The sequence below is a fragment of the Hibiscus syriacus genome, unplaced genomic scaffold, assembly GCF_006381635.1.
Source record: "Hibiscus syriacus cultivar Baekdansim isolate YM2019G1 unplaced genomic scaffold, ASM638163v2 tig00110777_pilon, whole genome shotgun sequence".
Classification (NCBI taxonomy): domain Eukaryota; kingdom Viridiplantae; phylum Streptophyta; class Magnoliopsida; order Malvales; family Malvaceae; genus Hibiscus; species Hibiscus syriacus.
This window is the reverse complement of record NW_024062858.1, coordinates 2,639,521-2,657,512: the sequence shown is the minus strand read 5'-3', so window position 1 is coordinate 2,657,512 and position 17,992 is coordinate 2,639,521. Positions and strand designations below refer to the sequence as shown.

The 17,992-nt window shown below is 35.7% G+C and overlaps 2 protein-coding genes across 2 annotated transcripts; one reads left to right on the top strand and one right to left on the bottom strand.

Moving 5' to 3' along the window:
• Positions 1–735: 735 nt before the first annotated feature.
• On the bottom strand, positions 736–8,507 carry LOC120139897. The gene is given in 5 exon segments (XM_039154997.1): positions 736–1,707; positions 1,710–2,594; positions 2,774–5,438; positions 5,528–5,899; positions 8,025–8,507. Coding segments are annotated over 5 exon segments (4,830 nt in total). The 5' UTR covers positions 8,169–8,507; the 3' UTR covers positions 736–943.
• A 2,201-nt stretch (positions 8,508–10,708) lies between these two features.
• Positions 10,709–11,335, top strand: LOC120140032 (protein C2-DOMAIN ABA-RELATED 4-like). Its single transcript, XM_039155094.1, has 3 exons — positions 10,709–10,795; positions 10,896–10,955; positions 11,030–11,335. Exons 1-3 carry the CDS (start codon positions 10,709–10,711, stop codon positions 11,333–11,335), a joined length of 453 nt encoding a protein of 150 aa, XP_039011025.1.
• The last annotated feature ends 6,657 nt before the right edge of the window (positions 11,336–17,992 follow it).

The window sequence follows — 17,992 nt, the reverse complement described above, 5'->3', positions numbered from 1 at the left end:
TATGTTTGTGCAGGTTGAGTTCCTTTATCATCCGTGTTGTTTATGACACATCGAACTCGATTTATTAGTTTCAGATATCACATCAATTATCAAAATGATTCGAATCAATTTTTATATTTAAAAATTATAAATTATTCATTCAAGAAACTATCAAAGTCATTCAATAATGTTTGAAAATCAAACATACATATCCTGGAATAAACAAATGATTGTCCGGTTAATTACATGTTAAAACAAACTCAAAATAGCCTAAAATATTCATTTTAGAGATGAGGTATCCATACTATCAACAAAAAGTCATCACTAAAAGCTTGAAACACGAGTAATGATACCATGAGTACGGTATCTATACTTTTTGAAGGTACTGATACTATTTTGAGATTCGAGGTTTAAAATATCACAAAAAAATATATTGGAATCGATACTACACATAAGATATCAATAGACGAGTTCAATAGTGATATCTCATCACCGATATCGATACTTAGACCCATAATTGCAGGTTCAAGTGCATAAATTAGAACAAAGTGATTACAAATCATGCTTTACTAATGCTCCTAATAATTTGCCAACATACTTCAAACCTACCAAACATGTCAACGCAACATTCAAACCTATTTAACCACACCATAGCAAAAATTTAGCATACCATGCAAATGTAAGCCCTAAAATGCATTCTAAAGTGCACAAACAAGAACCTAATACGTCAAAATGAGAAAACAATGGTCATCTATCATTTCTATCAACTTTCTAAAAACTAAATCATCATTTCAAACTTGTCCAAGCAAAGTTTTTAAGAATTCTACTGAATAATTAAAAACTTATCCAAGCAAAGTTTTTAGTGCATGTATATGCCTGATTTTTTAAGAATTCCTACTGCCAAGAAACATAACTGACTTGCAAGCTTTCATAGATAACCAGATTGTGAATATTTTAAGAATTCCTACTGCCACGAAGATTGCTTGTATCCATCCCATCCACCCTCAGGTTCCTTTCTTTTGAAAATGCCACCTGGTGCCAAATACATTCTTGCTTGCTCCTCTGCCGGGGACAGTGAACCGGCAACAGATAGTTGCCTAGGTACAAGAGGTGTTGTCTCGTCTCTTCCTTCAATATTTGAGCCACTAAGACCGGCATTTAAGTCAGGACCTTGCCTTCCCCATTTCCTACCACTCTCAGCACCACTACTATTACTACCATCAGGAAGGTTAACGATATAGGGTCTTGGGAAATGGAACGGAACTGCACTAGCAGGTCCTAACAATTGTGAATGGACAGTTGGGAAAGGAAGCCTCCCAGCAGATGAATCAACATAAGTTGTTGAACCACCAGAAAAGCTGGTTGAAGGAAGAGGAAATGTTTTTCCAAAGGGGAGCACAGGATACTGGAACGGGGTCTCTGGGAACTGCACTGCTGGTGAAGATGATAACACAGGTCCCCTGTATACATCAGTACCGAAAGGGGTGGCACCATTTGTGGGACCCAACACCATTTGGGGCCCACTAGTTGCTACCATTAGAAAAGGCTGTTCCCTATCCGTCAAGATTGATGGAATCCTAGAAGACAAATTTGCTATCTCAGTATTGTTTATCTGCAGTCTGGGAAATGGTGGTTGAGATGCCATGTTGCTGCTTCTGCCATGTTGACTAAATGGTGATGGCTCACAACTCACTTCATCAACAACCGGTCCATTGTTCAAATCAAATCTCTGTGCAACCTTGCCTCAACATTAAGAATACCTCCAGTTGAAGATGGTGAGATAGGCTGCATAAAGACTTCAAGTCTATGATTATTGCCAATTGCGTGATTAGGCATATTGGCAGGCTCGTCAGCTCTGTTCAAATCAAGATCAAGTCCCCCAGAGGGTCGAATGGGAGCAGAACCCATCAACCCACATGTTAAATCATGATTATTTGTAAGATCTGGTGCACAGTATTTTCCCTGAGCAGAACTTTGGGAAGCTAAATCCTCTAGGACTCCCTCATCAGGTAAATTCAAATCTATGTCCAATGGAGGACGACTTTGTTTCCCAGAAGTAGCATCAGGACTGGAAGTTTTACTTGAACCAAGAGGTATATCCAAAGTCTTTCTGGGTTCAGCTGGCCGAAATGCACTTGTGGCTGCTGACCCCTTCCAACCAAAGGCCCCTTTACTCCTCGGTAGGTCATCTGGGGGAACAAAGTGCCCCTTTGCAGCAGCAGCAACAGTAATTGAAGCGGGAAGGCCACTAGATACAGAAGAAACAGGAAAAGGAAGTGGGCTAATTAATTGGACAGGAGCTGAACACCCTGGTGGTGTTAAATTCTTCATTTCCCCAAATTTCCCCTCATGCACATTAAAACCTTCATTCAAGTAAAATTCTTCTTTCGCATCAGTATCTGCACTATCTGTAGCATGAGCATATGTAATGGTTGATGCATGTTCTTCAGCTTCATCTGCTTTGGCATCAGTCAACTTGGATCCCCTTGGCCTTAGTGGTAGTTCTGGTTCCATTACTGAGGCTGATACCTTACAAGGAGATGGTGCTTCGGGTTCACAATCCTCATTACCTTCTAAAATCTCCTGCACATGCTCACCTTTCTGGGTAGGGGTAGCTGAACCAAAACCGACACAAATTACTAAGGATGAATGGTATGATGCAAAGAAAAAAGTAAAAAGGACAAGCACTCCAAATTTAAATAAGAAACCAATAAGACAATAAGCATTACTTAAAAAGGTATAACAATAAGTACTTCACATTAAAATAACACATCAATAAGAGCATAATCCTTACTTTTCCACTCGGGCTTTTGCTTCTCACCGTGACTAGCATGGCAATGTGCATCAGCCTCAACATCCTTCTTAACCTTTTCATCAATGTCCTTCTCAACCTTTTCATCAACATCCTTAGAGCTGAGAGGCAATGCTTCTTTATCTGTTCCTTTGGTGGAATGTCCAATAACAGCTGGTGCCTTCTGACGAGACTGTGAACTTCTGTCAAAACTACCGGGGACATTTTTCTGGTGCTCAACATCAATTTCCACAGAAAGTAAAGATGAAGATCCTTCAACCACTTCTTCCTCAACATCCAGAACTGTGTTCGTGACCACTTCATCTACCAAAGAAATACTCCCCTTTTGTTTAGTATCAAAACCTGCATCATCATCCACTCCACCAGCCTTTTTCTCCAGATGCTCTTTGGAATCCCCAATATCAGTAATCATCTCCACGAAGCTGACTGTGGATGAATTGACTAAAGCAGCTGTCATAGTTTCCTTCAATTTACCATTTTCAAGAAATTGGTCTGCAGTATCTGGCAGACCCATATTTGATAAAGTTAAATGTTCATTTAACTCTCCAGATTTTTCTTGAGAGGAACCAATCTTGCTGTCTGCATGATCAGGCTCTGAATTACCTACAACTACACCCTGCTTTAAATGCTCGTCATCTGCACCCTCAACAAACTGATCTGGATCTTGAATGACCTCATCCCCAGCAGAATATTTTAATACTGTACCATTGCCTGTGGAAGAGTTCTTGACAACATGGGTATTTCTTTGTTGAGAATCAATTAGTGAAGCCACATCTGATTTAGAAATCTCTTCAGCAATTGCATTGGCAAGCAAATTCATTCCAGCATCATCCTCAACTGGCATGCACGCATCTGCTTCAGAGTATTTGGCACAGCTCTCAATTAAAGCGTTCATCGAGCTGAAAGAAGCCTCCTGCAGTCTTTCTGATTTAAGTTCATTTCCAGAAGATGACAAAGCCGTTTTTGTAACATCAATTGATTTCCTGGCATCTTCTCTGGTCTGACAGTTTTCTTCATTGGGAACAGCTGCAGCTGAACCATCTCCTTCACCACACCCAGTCTGCAGATTCTTGAAGTCATTGCTCTGCCAAGATTCAGTGTGGACATCAGTGATTACATTTTCCCTGTAAGTATCAGTCTTATCCTTCATGTTACGATCTAACTGTTCATGCTTCTCTGAAATAACAGGAGAAGAAGCTCTGTTCATGGCCGAATGACCGTCAGGAGATCCTCCACCGGTATTCTTTGCTGGACTTCTACTATGATTAGGGACCTTAACAACAAACTTATTAGTACCCTCAGCCATAAGAGAATCTACTGCCTTTTCAAATGTTAAGCCAGACTGTGATATTTTTTCAGAAGCAGGAGTCTTGTGAAGTGAAGAAATTTTACTTGATATTTCCCTCTGAACACCCGATAGCCCTGAGAAACCATTAATGGATTGTCGATGCCGTGAAGAACTACCTGAAATCTTAGTCACTGTTCCTGAACCAGCTGCAAAATTTCTTGCATCTTCCATTCTTGAAACTCCCGCAGTCTTTGCATGATCAGCAGAACACAACTGACTATTGCTGTGGGACTGACTTGAACTGCTGCTTTTCTCATCCCTTGTGGTTGTTTGAGGGTCAGGGGTGCCAACAACAACAGCATTTCGTGCATGCCCATCTTTTAAGTTTGCACTGGCTGAAGTAGACAATGATACTGCTTTCATAGGTCCCAGCGATGGTGAAGCGGACTTGGTTGAAATATCTCCTTGAGCAAGCTTAACCGAACCAGTTCTAGAGGCAGAAAGGTGTGTTACTGAACTCTTCATGGCAACCTCTGGTGAGGCACAGTGCTTGCTTCCACTTTGAGAAACTTCAGAAGGACGAGGTCTTGCGGGCCAGGGAACAGCCTGACTTGAACTGGACTTGGCATCCATCTCAGCCTCAACTCGTTTTTTCCATGTGTCAACTAGGCTCCTTGCTTTCTTCTGTATTTCTATATTCTTATGGCTCCTTAAATGATTAACAGTCTTGCCAATGTTACACATCTGTAAAGCAGTAAGATTTACAGGTAGCTTATCAAGGGCTCGTAGTACAGTTAAAAGGAAATCATCAACTGATTTATCATCCTTCGAGCAACTACCATCACCAATCCTCCCTTTTTGGACTTCCTGGAGCCACACATCAAAAACATGCAAGCCTCTGAGCCGAACAACAAAATGACTAAGGCAGTCAAACTTGTCTGTAGCTGCTATTACACTAGCAAGGATGGAGCGGCTCACCAGGTCTATTTTCTTCACATTTCTCTCGGCCATCATGAGCTGCACCAATTTCTCAACCCCTTCAGAATCCTCTAGTCCTCCCTTTTCGGTAATTTTAGTAATCTCAGATTTCAAATCAAATTCTGGTCTACCATGACCAGAATCCCCGTCCTCCATTTTACCACTACGTTCCCGTTTGACAGGCTCAGAGCCTTGATCCGCACGCTCCCTTTTCTTTCCTTTACCCGGTGAAAGAAGTGAGGAAGCATTGTTCTGTGCACTTTCTGAACCAGGTTTTAAATGTGATGTCATTGGCTTTGGAGAACGACCACCAGGTTGTACTGCTTCATGCATTTCTAAACGTGTCTTATATAAGAGATGATCTACTTCTTCTTGATGTACCTGTAAAAGGAAAAGATATCAATTACAAAAGTTCAACAATTTCAAACCAAATTACATATCTTCAGACTTCAAGAGCACCTAGAACTCACAGTAATAAAATCTTGATCAGTTAGCCACCATAAACATTTTTTTGTAATGTCGTAAACTCGGCGGCACACAAATGAGCAGATTCCTGAAGGAAGATCAACGTCTTTAGGAAGGAATGCAACTTTACACGGATGGAGTAATGACGCAGCAGGAATCTCATCCTTATGAAAGGAATAAAAGATTTCGTTTGGTGCAGCTTCGAACAGGGTGCCTCTGCCAAGCTTTAATTCAGCAGGTCGATAAAGCCAATTCACACGCAACTTTAACTTATCTTCTTTACCAGAAATTAAACAACGAATTATTCCTATAAAAGGTGGAGAATCTTGGGCTGGTTTGAAGAGAGCACAGTCACCAACACTGATCTTGCGTCCATCCTGTTAAGGGTAAAAGAGGGAATGTCAGTAAACTACTGAACCAATAATCCAGGAAGGCAAAAATTTTCAGTAAAAATATACAGCAATTTTGTATTAAAATTAATAAGTTCGATCAACAGATTGGTATTCAACAGTTATTTTTAAAAAAAACAATTGTCATGCCCATATTTAAAGTAAGCAAACTAACTCAAATAAAAATGGTAATATGAAAGAGACACAGACAACACAAACAAACAACCCTTAGCTAGCAACTAGCAAACCATTCAATTGTTCAGCAGCTTTGTTAGGGGAATAAAAGGGTTTATATATGCAGATGCACAAATAAAGATGCAATTAACCTCATTTAGAGCATGACCAGTCAGATTCTGAACAAATTCTTGAAACAGATTCCTCATTAGATGCACTATAACAAAATCTAAGAGAAAAGCGCACATAAATTATTCCCAGCTCACCAGACTTCACCATTAGAAGAACCAAGTTAGACTAATCCATATAGGTTCAAAGCATACTATACCCATTAAAGGAAACATTAAACGATAACAATCAAGGAAGCATGCTATTATATAATGCAAATCACCTGGAAATCTTTGGGTATGTTTAAGCATTTTCTTCATGATCCATTACAATCATATATGGCTTTATTGAAGAAATGACAAACATTTCTCAACTACCTTTTTGACAATTATATGCTAGAAACATTATACGACTGAAATATATACCATATCATTTCAGAAGACATAACAAAAATCAAGTACCTTCTCACTAATGTAGATGCAGGTCAAACCACACCTGTCTAAGGGAATACCTATATACTTGCTACTAAATGACACAAAAACCCTTTTTACATAGAACAAGCCACATTACAAGGAATTCACATCACTTGGATTATATGAACAAACCCCAAAACCTGACAGCAAATAATTAATTAAGTTCACATATTGCAACCATATCCAGGACCAAATACGGGAGCAATAACACCCTGAAAACTACATATAATGCAGCCAGCATCTCCAACAAGGTGAAAATTCGAGAAATACTAAAAAAGATTTGTTACTAGTAGTATCTAAGGAAATAAGACTTGTTTTCTAGGTTAATCCATCAAAGGTAGTGCATTTCTTCCTATATAATTTAGAAGGGTATCTAAGTCTAGCAAGAGTAATTGATCTTCACAACGTAATACTTTTCTATTCACCCTCTCTAAAACAATGAAACAGAAATTGTTTCCAAATGGAATACTCATCATGATTCAAATAATTCATAATAGGAAAGTTTTGAATATTTTGAACAACAATAAACCTTGTTGATTACTTCTCTGCCTCCAGTTGATAAACCAGAAACTATTTCCTCATTGACTAATTTCAGATTGCAAGCTGCCCCAAAAATTGGAAACATTTCAAACAATCTGAACAATAAAGCCAATGATTAATTCACGTCACCCTTGAACGTATGCAAATTTCCAATTTTCAGGTGCACTTGGATTAAACTATCAGTAAACTAAGCATCTCTTCTCATCTCCCAAACACTTTCCGTCAGGAATTCCCCTCTGCTTGGAAGAAGTAAAAACGCCATACGGAAAGCTGAGCAACTATTCCTCCAAGAACGCATTGAAGATTTCCAGAAAGTTCAATAGACACTATTGATATAGTCAAAAGGAAAATATATAATTCGTGTAATTGGATTTTGCACACAAATGATTCTTTCACGAAATTGTAAATTGGCCCAAGGAAGCATTCGCTTACTAATCTTACGCATGCACTTCACCAGGACAAGCCACCCAAAACATCAAAAGTTAAACGCATTCCTACCAATACAATTAAAAACTCCATTCCTTACCTAAATTTTACACCAAACGAGCACAACAACCTTCTACAAATTCCACAAACAAGCCAAAAAATACCAATTACATCAGGGCTAGTTCAACTCTATCACCCAAAATCAAGCAGCCAAGAAAAATCCCCATTTTCTTCATTTCACCAAAATCAGTCTGACAAAACCCTTCTTATCTAATCACCTAATAAAAAGGCAAAAACATAAACAAACAAAACAAGAAACCTAGAAAAATGAAGGAATTCTGAATGGGATCAAATCCAATAAAAATTGCAAAATTTTATTTAGAAAGCTATACCTTCGAAAAGAAATTAACAGTAGATGAAGAAGAATAAGAGGGATAAGCACCATCATCAGGACTTATAACCGCCGTTGCACGTGTAGGGACTGTCCACATGTGCCGTACCTTATTCCTCTCCTCACCTCCTCCCCGCCCATACATAGCCTTGCATTTTCACCTTCTAGTACCATCAATACCCCACTCCTTATTAGTATCTTCCTTTTTTCCCTTTCTAATTTGTCGCACAGCCCCGTCTTTCACCAATTCGAAACCCTACCCTGCAGCAACCTCCCAAATTGACCCTTATCCAAACCCTAAATTCCCTCAGTCTCAAATCCAAAACACTAATTCCTTTCGATCACGATCTAATTAAGTGCAGATCCCTCAACCACGCTCGATTTCTTAATCCACCTTTCGATCTATAGAACCAAGAGAAAAAATATTCGGAGCATTCAAAATATAAGAAAAATGAAGTTTTAAAAGAGAGGAAAAAAAATCGAAAAGAAAGACGGAGAGAGATGGCAAAAGCAACGTTGTAATTTGGGTTGGGTCATGTGTAAAACCGGACCGAGTAATCGGTTCAATTGAACGACTAAATTAAAAATAGTAAATTACATATTTAGTCACTCTCCGATTATTTAATTTCTATTTTGATCGCTCAACTACTATTTTTTTTAAGAAAATCACATATAATATTACAGTTTTTTTTTTCTTTCTATTTTGATGAAATTAACATGGATAAAAAACTTGAGAAGCGGCTTATAACTTTAAGTTTCCTTTCGATTCTTCCATTGTCTTAGAAGCAACCACCTTAATTTTATGGGCTATAACCATGGCATATATGTACTGTTTTATATTTTTCATCTATATGATACAACTGATAACATTTTAGCATGCAAATCATAATAAATTGATAACATCAATTAAAGAAGTAAACAGTGAGACAAAATTTTACTTATCAATAAAGTATTAAGTTAATATAATTTTTAAATATTTATCCTCGTTAAGGCCTCGATGAATACAAGTGGATTCTTTTAAAGTTAAATATATGTATTTATCTTGGTCAAACATGTAGAATAAACAAACGATAATCACTGGTTACAGTGTGATGTAATTAACAGATGTTGCTTACTTAAATAACTATAACCTTGAGAATAAAATCAAAGCTGGTTTAAGAAGAGGTGAAACTGTTAGCTTTATAATTTGACATGTTCTATTAGGTCATCTCAGTTTAATTATGATGTGAAAAATTATTGATAATTTATTTAAAAATTTATTGCAGAGCCAACATATTCTTTAAATGATTTTTTTTCATGTGACACTTGCGTAGCAAATTAATCATTCAACCATCATAAACTAAGATAAATTATGAACCTATCACTTTTCTAGATTGTATATAGGGTGATATAAGTGGGAGCGTACATCCTCCTCATGGACCATTATTAACATATGCATCGCCTAATATTCATATGTATCGTTGTTATCAATCTATAATATAGTGTATGTGAGTTTACATGTCATTAGAATTAGTATGAACATTATGAGGCTCGTCAACGCATGGGTTAATATGAAGTTTTATATGCTTATAGAATTTGAAATTATATATATGAAAAAAATATTTTTCCTTGTTATTTGTACGTAACATCTTTGGCTTAGTGTGAAAAAAAGAAATATATTATGTTACATTTACATCGTTTGCTGAGCATAACTCTTCATTATTGATCATAAATTGTATTTGGGAATTAATCTTATTTCAAAGAAAATAAATACCAACAAGGAATAAAAAATATGAAAATGTATTTAAAACAATAAAATTTAAAAGATCAACCACTTCCAACAAGGTCATGATCATCTTCACCATTTTCACAAATAAAATTTGTTTCCATTTTTTCCCTTTATCATTCAAAGATTGTTGATAAAGTTCCAAAACATTATTTGCATACGACATGTACAAGATTAATGGTTTATAGTTATGCATTGATAACATTATGAGCCTACTAGAAACAAATTCACTAGCACTTGATTTTATCTACTTAACATGTCAGCCTACAAATAGCCATTATAAACCTACAACTGAAACACACACACTAACGTATCTCTATATAACCTCTCGAGTACGAACGAGAGATGGGAAACAACCTTCATGAAATCACCTCACCTTAACCCTTCTATGATCCACCTCCTTATGGAGAAGGATTTTGATTGATTTTCTATCGGCTGCAACTCTTTGCCCAAACCAGAAGAGATCAACCGCTAATAACTGCTATAACTCATTTAGTCCCATCAACAAAGATAACACGAATGTATTTAAATTCTTCAATTATAAAAATGAACCTAGATAAAATTTGAAACTAATATTTATATTAAACCAAATCAAAATATAAATAATGTATCTCTAAATGAGACATGAATTTAATCAAACATATAATGCGTGAACTTTTTTCTAAAAAATATTGGAATAAGTTTGAGTCAAACTATGAATATATAAAATTTTGTGGGAAATGAATCGAAGAAGCATCATTATCGGATGACCAATTCCCTTTCAATCATTTGGCAAGCAGGTACCGCATCTCTCGGTCAGCCTCCTCGTATATAAACCCTTCATCCCCTTCTATGCATTTGTGTCCATCCACAATCCAAAGTCCAAAACTCCATTTGTTCAAGCTACATCCGCAAGAAGTTTCTCACTTTCTCTCAACCTGATGGACAACTTGATGGGTCTGCTGCGGGTCCATGTCAAACGAGGCGTAAACCTTGCTGTTCGGGATGTCCGAAGTAGTGACCCTTACGTTGTTGTTAAGATGGGCCACCAAGTCTTTTTCTTCTTCTTCTTCACTATAATTTTTCACCTTCATAGCAATGTTAATATATCTATTTTTTTGTGTGCAGAGACTCAAGAGTCGTGTAGTAAAGAAGGATGTAAATCCTGAGTGGAATGACGATTTATCAGTCTCTTGATTACTATATACCATAACTTGATCCTTAAGGCATTCCTTTGTTTACCTATTTGTACATGATTCCAGACCGTGTACGACCATGACGCATTTACTAAGGATGAAAAAATGGTAGACACTGAATTTGAGGTTAGGCCATATATAGAAGCCTTGAAAACACATACCAATTTGGAAGAAATCCCAAGTGGAACCGTGCTATCAAGATTACAACCAAGCACCTCCAACTGCCTGGCTGAGGAGAGTCCCGTATACTTGAACGAAGGGAAGATCGTCCAAGACCTTGTCCTCAGATTACGAAACGTGGAGTGTGGTGAAGTGGAAATTCAACTCGAGTGGATTCACTTTCCTGGCTCTAAAGCGTTCCTAAGTCAATGAATGTTTGTGACCCCTTTAAGATAATTGAATCCCTTAATTCAAGTTTAGGGTTTCAGATGAACTTTCTTTAAATTAAAAATGAAGATCACCAATTGAAATCCAAGGATGAGATCTTACCAAATCTGTAATCAAAATGTGATTTGGATGAGAAGATTTACTTAATCTCTAATTTTAGTATTTAGGGTTTTGAGCTTTTAGGGTGATTTCAATAGTGGTTTTGGCGTGGAAGAAGATGAAGAAGGCTTACCTCTTTGCTCATTTAACCACATGGCTAATAGGAGAAAACCCTCTCCAAATGGTTTACTTAAGACAAATTAAAGAAATATTATAAGAATTTATCACCTAAGTAGCTTATTCACCAAAAACAAATTGGTAAAATATTGGAACCAATCTTTCATCTTTTCACCATTTTCAAATAATCATTGCATGATTTAGTTACCCCTTAGCCATTTATATTTTCCCTTGTTTTCATTTGAGCACCTAGCTTTCCCTTTTCACTAAAGGCATCACATTCTTCATTTATTCAGTACATCTTGGATAATCTGAAGAAGAAGAAAAGACATAAGAAGGGCTGCGTTAGAAAGTTCAGCATAATCCGAAGAAACAATAAACGAAAGTGCAACATAATATAAACATTAAAGTTCAATGTCGTTTAGCATTCAGTCAGATAACAAAAAAAAATGAAACTTGTCATAAAATCAATTTACGATACTATAGACACCTGTTTTTGTCCGGGTTCTACATTTTATTAATTTAATATTATTATTAATTTACATATTACATTTTGTAGGGCCCAATTGAAACCCAAAATATAAAATTACACAAGCCCACCCATATTACAATAGCCCATCAACCCGAAGCCCACTCAACAGACCCAGTTGCAAGATCCGACCCTACTTCAGTCCACCCGAACCGGCCCAGCACCAGACCCAACACAGATGACCCAATACCAAGCCCATCATCTAACTCAAATTAATTAGGGTTTTTGAACCCTAATCCCACCCACCCACCCACTATCACCGCTACCAGCAACCACCAAACACCCAATCGGCGTATGTACCCCACCGGGAGCTTCCTCAGCCGTGTGTGTAACACCCCCAACCCGTATCCGACCCGGATACGAGTCCGAAGTGTCACATTGACTTTTCAAACCTTGACTCTTAAGAAAAATCCCGGGAAATTTAAAACTTTATTTAAAACAAAATACAGACTTTATCAGAGTGCTCGTACTTAATGACTTATTACATGCCAACACTTTATACATAACCAAAAACATACTTTGTCAAATATTTCTGATCTGATCTTTTGGTAAGGAAAACTGACCTGTCTTGCTCCGCATCACTCCTTACTCTTCTCGAAACCTACGTGTGAAACAATCACACGCTAAGTCGAAGACTTAGTGAGGCATAACCACTTATAATGCACTTTAAAACATATATATTGATACATGCATGTTCTGTTCTATCATGTTATAGCAAGTCCAGGCATTTTTCATATCGTATAGAATCATATCAGATTAATCGCAGTAAATTCATACATACACATAATTCATCATTCACATGTTATCATATAATCACATACTTTTTCAATCAAACACTATACACACAACATCATATAAGTTCTATAGCATTTATCATACCACTAACTTATATTTGTTCATATCTCTGGATTAGCCCATGTATATATGTGAGAACTATCGATATGTGAGTCTATAGAGGTTGTGCACTATGCTGTCACCACAGCTCGTATAAATGCACCGAAGTGCCCCGTAGAATTGCACCGAAGTGCCCGTAGAATTGCACCGTAGTGCCCGTAGAATGATGTCCATAAGGACCACGTAGAATTCCTTAAGAATCATATACATATACTATGGATCAAGTATGTGTCTTTCAAGACTTCACACAGGTTCCAAAGGATATACATATGTCCTAAAGAACCGAATAAACCCTCGACTCTTGGCATGCCAACTATACCCCTAGCTCTCATGACACATAACATGGGCGTTATCATTTCTTTCATTTCAAATATACACATAAACTTGTAATTCACTTTCACATATCACGTATCACATAGCTTCTTTTCATATGATCACATAGTCACGTAGTTCACTTACCCGTAGATCATTTCCATATAATTCACATGTCACATATGTCATGTTTTCATATAATTTCTATCATTTCTCACCCAATCACCTTTATTCCTATAAACATACTTATCATATCTTGTTCACATAAGATCATATACTTCATATAATATATCGAAACACCTAGAACACTTTCACGTAGCTTATAGTCATAAGTTTTGTCTCGTATCATATACTTGTTTTCACATATATATTTCCTATCAATTCTTATACCATCACATAATTCCTTTAACATACATAACATATCATGTAACATTATAATAGAAATACTTATAAGTCATATCACTTAAAGCACATATACTTATAGTCACATTGCTTATATCTTAATCGTATGCCTTCTCTTAAACATATATATTCACATGTTCAGGTAATTCACCATTTCATCACATAATTGGGTATTCATATAACTCATTTCATTTCATTTCATATCTATCTATATATATATATCCTCAAGATTATCCTAATATAAATCATATAGCATTCTTATATTTCGTATTCATCTAGGGCAGACTTATAAACATATCTCACTTCTATTATTTCTATATATAATCTAATCTGTTACTTAATTCAATTTCTTATAGCTCTTATAATCTTCTCATATAACTTCACAAATTTCTATCATTCAACCCATGTGTTATAGTTTTATTTAAACCTATGAATCTTTCCCATCTAGCTTATCTTATACGTTCATCTTATCATTTATGTTCAAATCCCCTAGTTGGTGTACTATTTCACTTCATCCTATAGATCAATATTATCCAGTTTATTTCACTTATCATATAAAAATATAATTATATTTTACTATGATCACATAGTTTATATCTCATACTTTGCTTTCTCATGTTCACCTATATCATGTCATATGGCTCATATCTTTCTCATGCAGTCACATAGTTCAGTTTCACATATGTATATATATATATACCTTATATAGCACATACTTCTCATAACATTACATTCAAAAGCATGTCAACACATATATTCATGCATACATACAATTCATGTCATTCATATACGTATAATCATATATTCATGCATTCTAACATAGGAAATAGACTTGTCGCAAGTCTTGTTTCCATTTAGCACCATAAACTAACTAATATGCACTCACCTGGCCTCACTAGCCAAATCCAATCTCTTATCTTTCCCTTGATCGATCTTACTTGCTAAACGTTCCGGAATTGCTTTATGCGTAGAATCTACATAAATGTACATTTCGAGACCATCATTAGATACCTACACCTTGTAATTGGATACTATCAATTTAAACGAACTTATTAAATCCATATCCCCAATTTTCCTTTAGGGGGAATCGGTTCCCCCCCCATGGGGTATCGGTTCCCCTATGACATACTGGAAATTCTTGTTCGTTTGAAGGGGTATCGGTTCCCCTTGAATGGGTACCGATTCCCCTTGCCCAGAAATCATATTTTCAACCCGAAAATTACTTCATTTCCTCTCAAACACTTCATATATCATCCCCTTTTCATCCTTAACTCTAGTACACATACTTAAACCAATCTATATTCATTTATTTCATCTTAAACCTCAAAATTCTATCTTCCATATAAGATTCAAAATCATACCAAATTTCCAATGTGTTCTAATTCCAATTCTAACACTTCCTACCTCTTAATTTAATCCTTGACAAGTCAAATTCAACTTCACAATCTATTAACTCCTTCCATATCAAAATTCACTTAAAAACTCATTTTTCTTAATTTCTCATAACTTGTTAATCTTTGAGGTTTAAGCCCCCTAAAGCTTTCCTTAATCTTTCTTAATATCCCAAGAATCAAAACAAGCTTTAAAACGAAAGAATTAACCAACTAAAGACTCACTTACCTTATACCAAGCTTCACGGTGGAGAGGAGGAAGAAGAAGACTGAAGAATGCTCTGGACTCTTCTTCATACGTGCTTATTACCCTTAAAAAAAATTATAAAAAATCTTTCTGGTCAAATGACCATAATACCCTTAATTTCCTTTAATAATTACCAAATAACCTTCAATATATATATTCAAATAATCATTGAATTCTTTCATTCTTCTACTTTAGTCACCAAATTCTGAAACTTTACAATTTGGTCACTAACCCGGTATTGCGGATGTTACAAATCTCCCCTCCTTTTTAAAAAAAATTCGTCCTCGAATTTTTCACTAAACAACTTAGTAAGAACATATCTTCTAATGTTCTTATGTTACTTCTTTTACTTAATCCTTCTTTCTCTTAGTTCTTCAACTACCTTTTTCCTTTATACATCCTTATCATGTTACTTATCATATAACCAATAGCATCAGTTCTTATCACTCAAAATCCTTAATCAATCAAATTCTTTATCAATCTTTAATTACCTTATAACCATACCAACTTGTATTTCGTCATCATTTGACCAAAACTCAACTTTAAATCTTCTTCAATGTGATTAAACATATACTTTAAGGAGTCAAACAATATTTTCACATCACCTTGCACACTGGTCTTATTTCCATATCAAAAATTATCCTCTGTACTTCCATATTTATCGTATATGATCCTTTAAATCAATCCCTTTCATTTCTTTATTCCTTATTCCTTATACATTAATCATATATTTCCTTTCATGTTCACATACTCTTGTCTTATTACTTATACTCATCTTTATGTACCAATCTTCATTGCATCCTCATTACTTTAATAACCCATTTCTTATACATAACTTCATTCTTTATCATTTCTTATACTTGTATTTTCCTTCCTGAAGGTTCCATGCAAATACTTATCTCAGTTTCTACATCATAGTTATCCGCTCAGAATATACAATCATATTCAAATTCACATCATAATCAATTAACTCCACTTTGTCTTTTCCTTCAGTCTTATAACTCTATCACTTTTACTCTGATAGCTAGTCAATAATATATGTTCAATCTAGGGTACAAACCCTAATCAACTAAACACATACATCCTTTCAAATCGAAATTATCTTAAAATTCGCTTACTCAACTTATCAATTTCACCCCTATTCTCATACATCCTGAAATTTCTTTTGCTCAAACTCAACATTCTGACTTCCTGTGTCTTATAATCTGATCATCGATATACACATTCTCAAACTCTTCTTATCAATCCTCAGCTTTATTTAAATATACCAATTCTTACTTCCTTTTCCTTTACTATACCACATTACTATGATCCAAATATGCAACTGTATCCAGATCCATTGCAGATCTGGTTATTATATCCTAAAAATATCTTATAATCTTATAATTCCAGTACATTTTTATCACATACTCTAGGTAGCCAATGCTAACTCTTTCCATCTTAACTGCAAACCCTTATCATAAACATACTCTTGTTTATGCGCAATATTATCACTTCGTTCCAAACTCATAAGCTCTGACATATACATCTTATACACTTGTCACTGATGCACTTATCCTTGAGTTCTTCTATACGTAATCATCACGTCATTAGATCTTTTTAACATTCTTATGGTGACACCCGTTCACCATATTCTATCTTATTCACATAATAGCAAAACTACTCTACATCGTTTTTCCGATTCCAAACGATGAAAATTTTCTATCAATATTCAGATATGATTTCAGCTTTCGGAAATCAACTTTTGATCTTACTAGGCATTTCCTGAGGTGTCCGCTCTTCATCCTGCTTGGCCAGGGCAAGTGAATAGCTATCACCATCAGGAATATCACCTTTCACTTACTTCGAAATTATCACGATCGGATTTCTACTGTGTTAAACTATTCTTATTTTATTAGCAAGACAACGTATTCCTTACACTATCAGATCAGAAATTTTTCAATCTATGTTGGCATGTACACCTTTTATGACCTTTTGGACTTCGGTTTAGGCCGAGAATCGGCTAAACCATAGCTCTGATACCATTAAATGTAACACCCCCAACCCGTATCCGACCCGGATACGAGTCCGAAGTGTCACATTGACTTTTCAAACCTTGACTCTTAAGAAAAATCCCGGGAAATTTAAAACTTTATTTAAAACAAAATACAGACTTTATCAGAGTGCTCGTACTTAATGACTTATTACATGCCAACACTTTATACATAACCAAAAACATACTTTGTCAAATATTTCTGATCTGATCTTTTGGTAAGGAAAACTGACCTGTCTTGCTCCGCATCACTCCTTACTCTTCTCGAAACCTACGTGTGAAACAATCACACGCTAAGTCGAAGACTTAGTGAGGCATAACCACTTATAATGCACTTTAAAACATATATATTGATACATGCATGTTCTGTTCTATCATGTTATAGCAAGTCCAGGCATTTTTCATATCGTATAGAATCATATCAGATTAATCGCAGTAAATTCATACATACACATAATTCATCATTCACATGTTATCATATAATCACATACTTTTTCAATCAAACACTATACACACAACATCATATAATTTCTATAGCATTTATCATACCACTAACTTATATTTGTTCATATCTCTGGATTAGCCCATGTATATATGTGAGAACTATCGATATGTGAGT

What these genes read in the sequence shown, in the direction of transcription:
- LOC120140032 (XM_039155094.1), top strand. Translation starts at nt 10,709, where the DNA reads ATGGACAACTTGATGGGTCTGCTGCGGGTCCATGTCAAACGAGGCGTA. An exon ending in TCCGAAGTAGTGACCCTTAC is followed by an intron (nt 10,796 to 10,895) that starts GTTGTTGTTAAG and finishes TTTTGTGTGCAG; the next exon opens with AGACTCAAGAGTCGTGTAGT. An exon ending in AGTGGAATGACGATTTATCA is followed by an intron (nt 10,956 to 11,029) that starts GTCTCTTGATTA and finishes ACATGATTCCAG; the next exon opens with ACCGTGTACGACCATGACGC.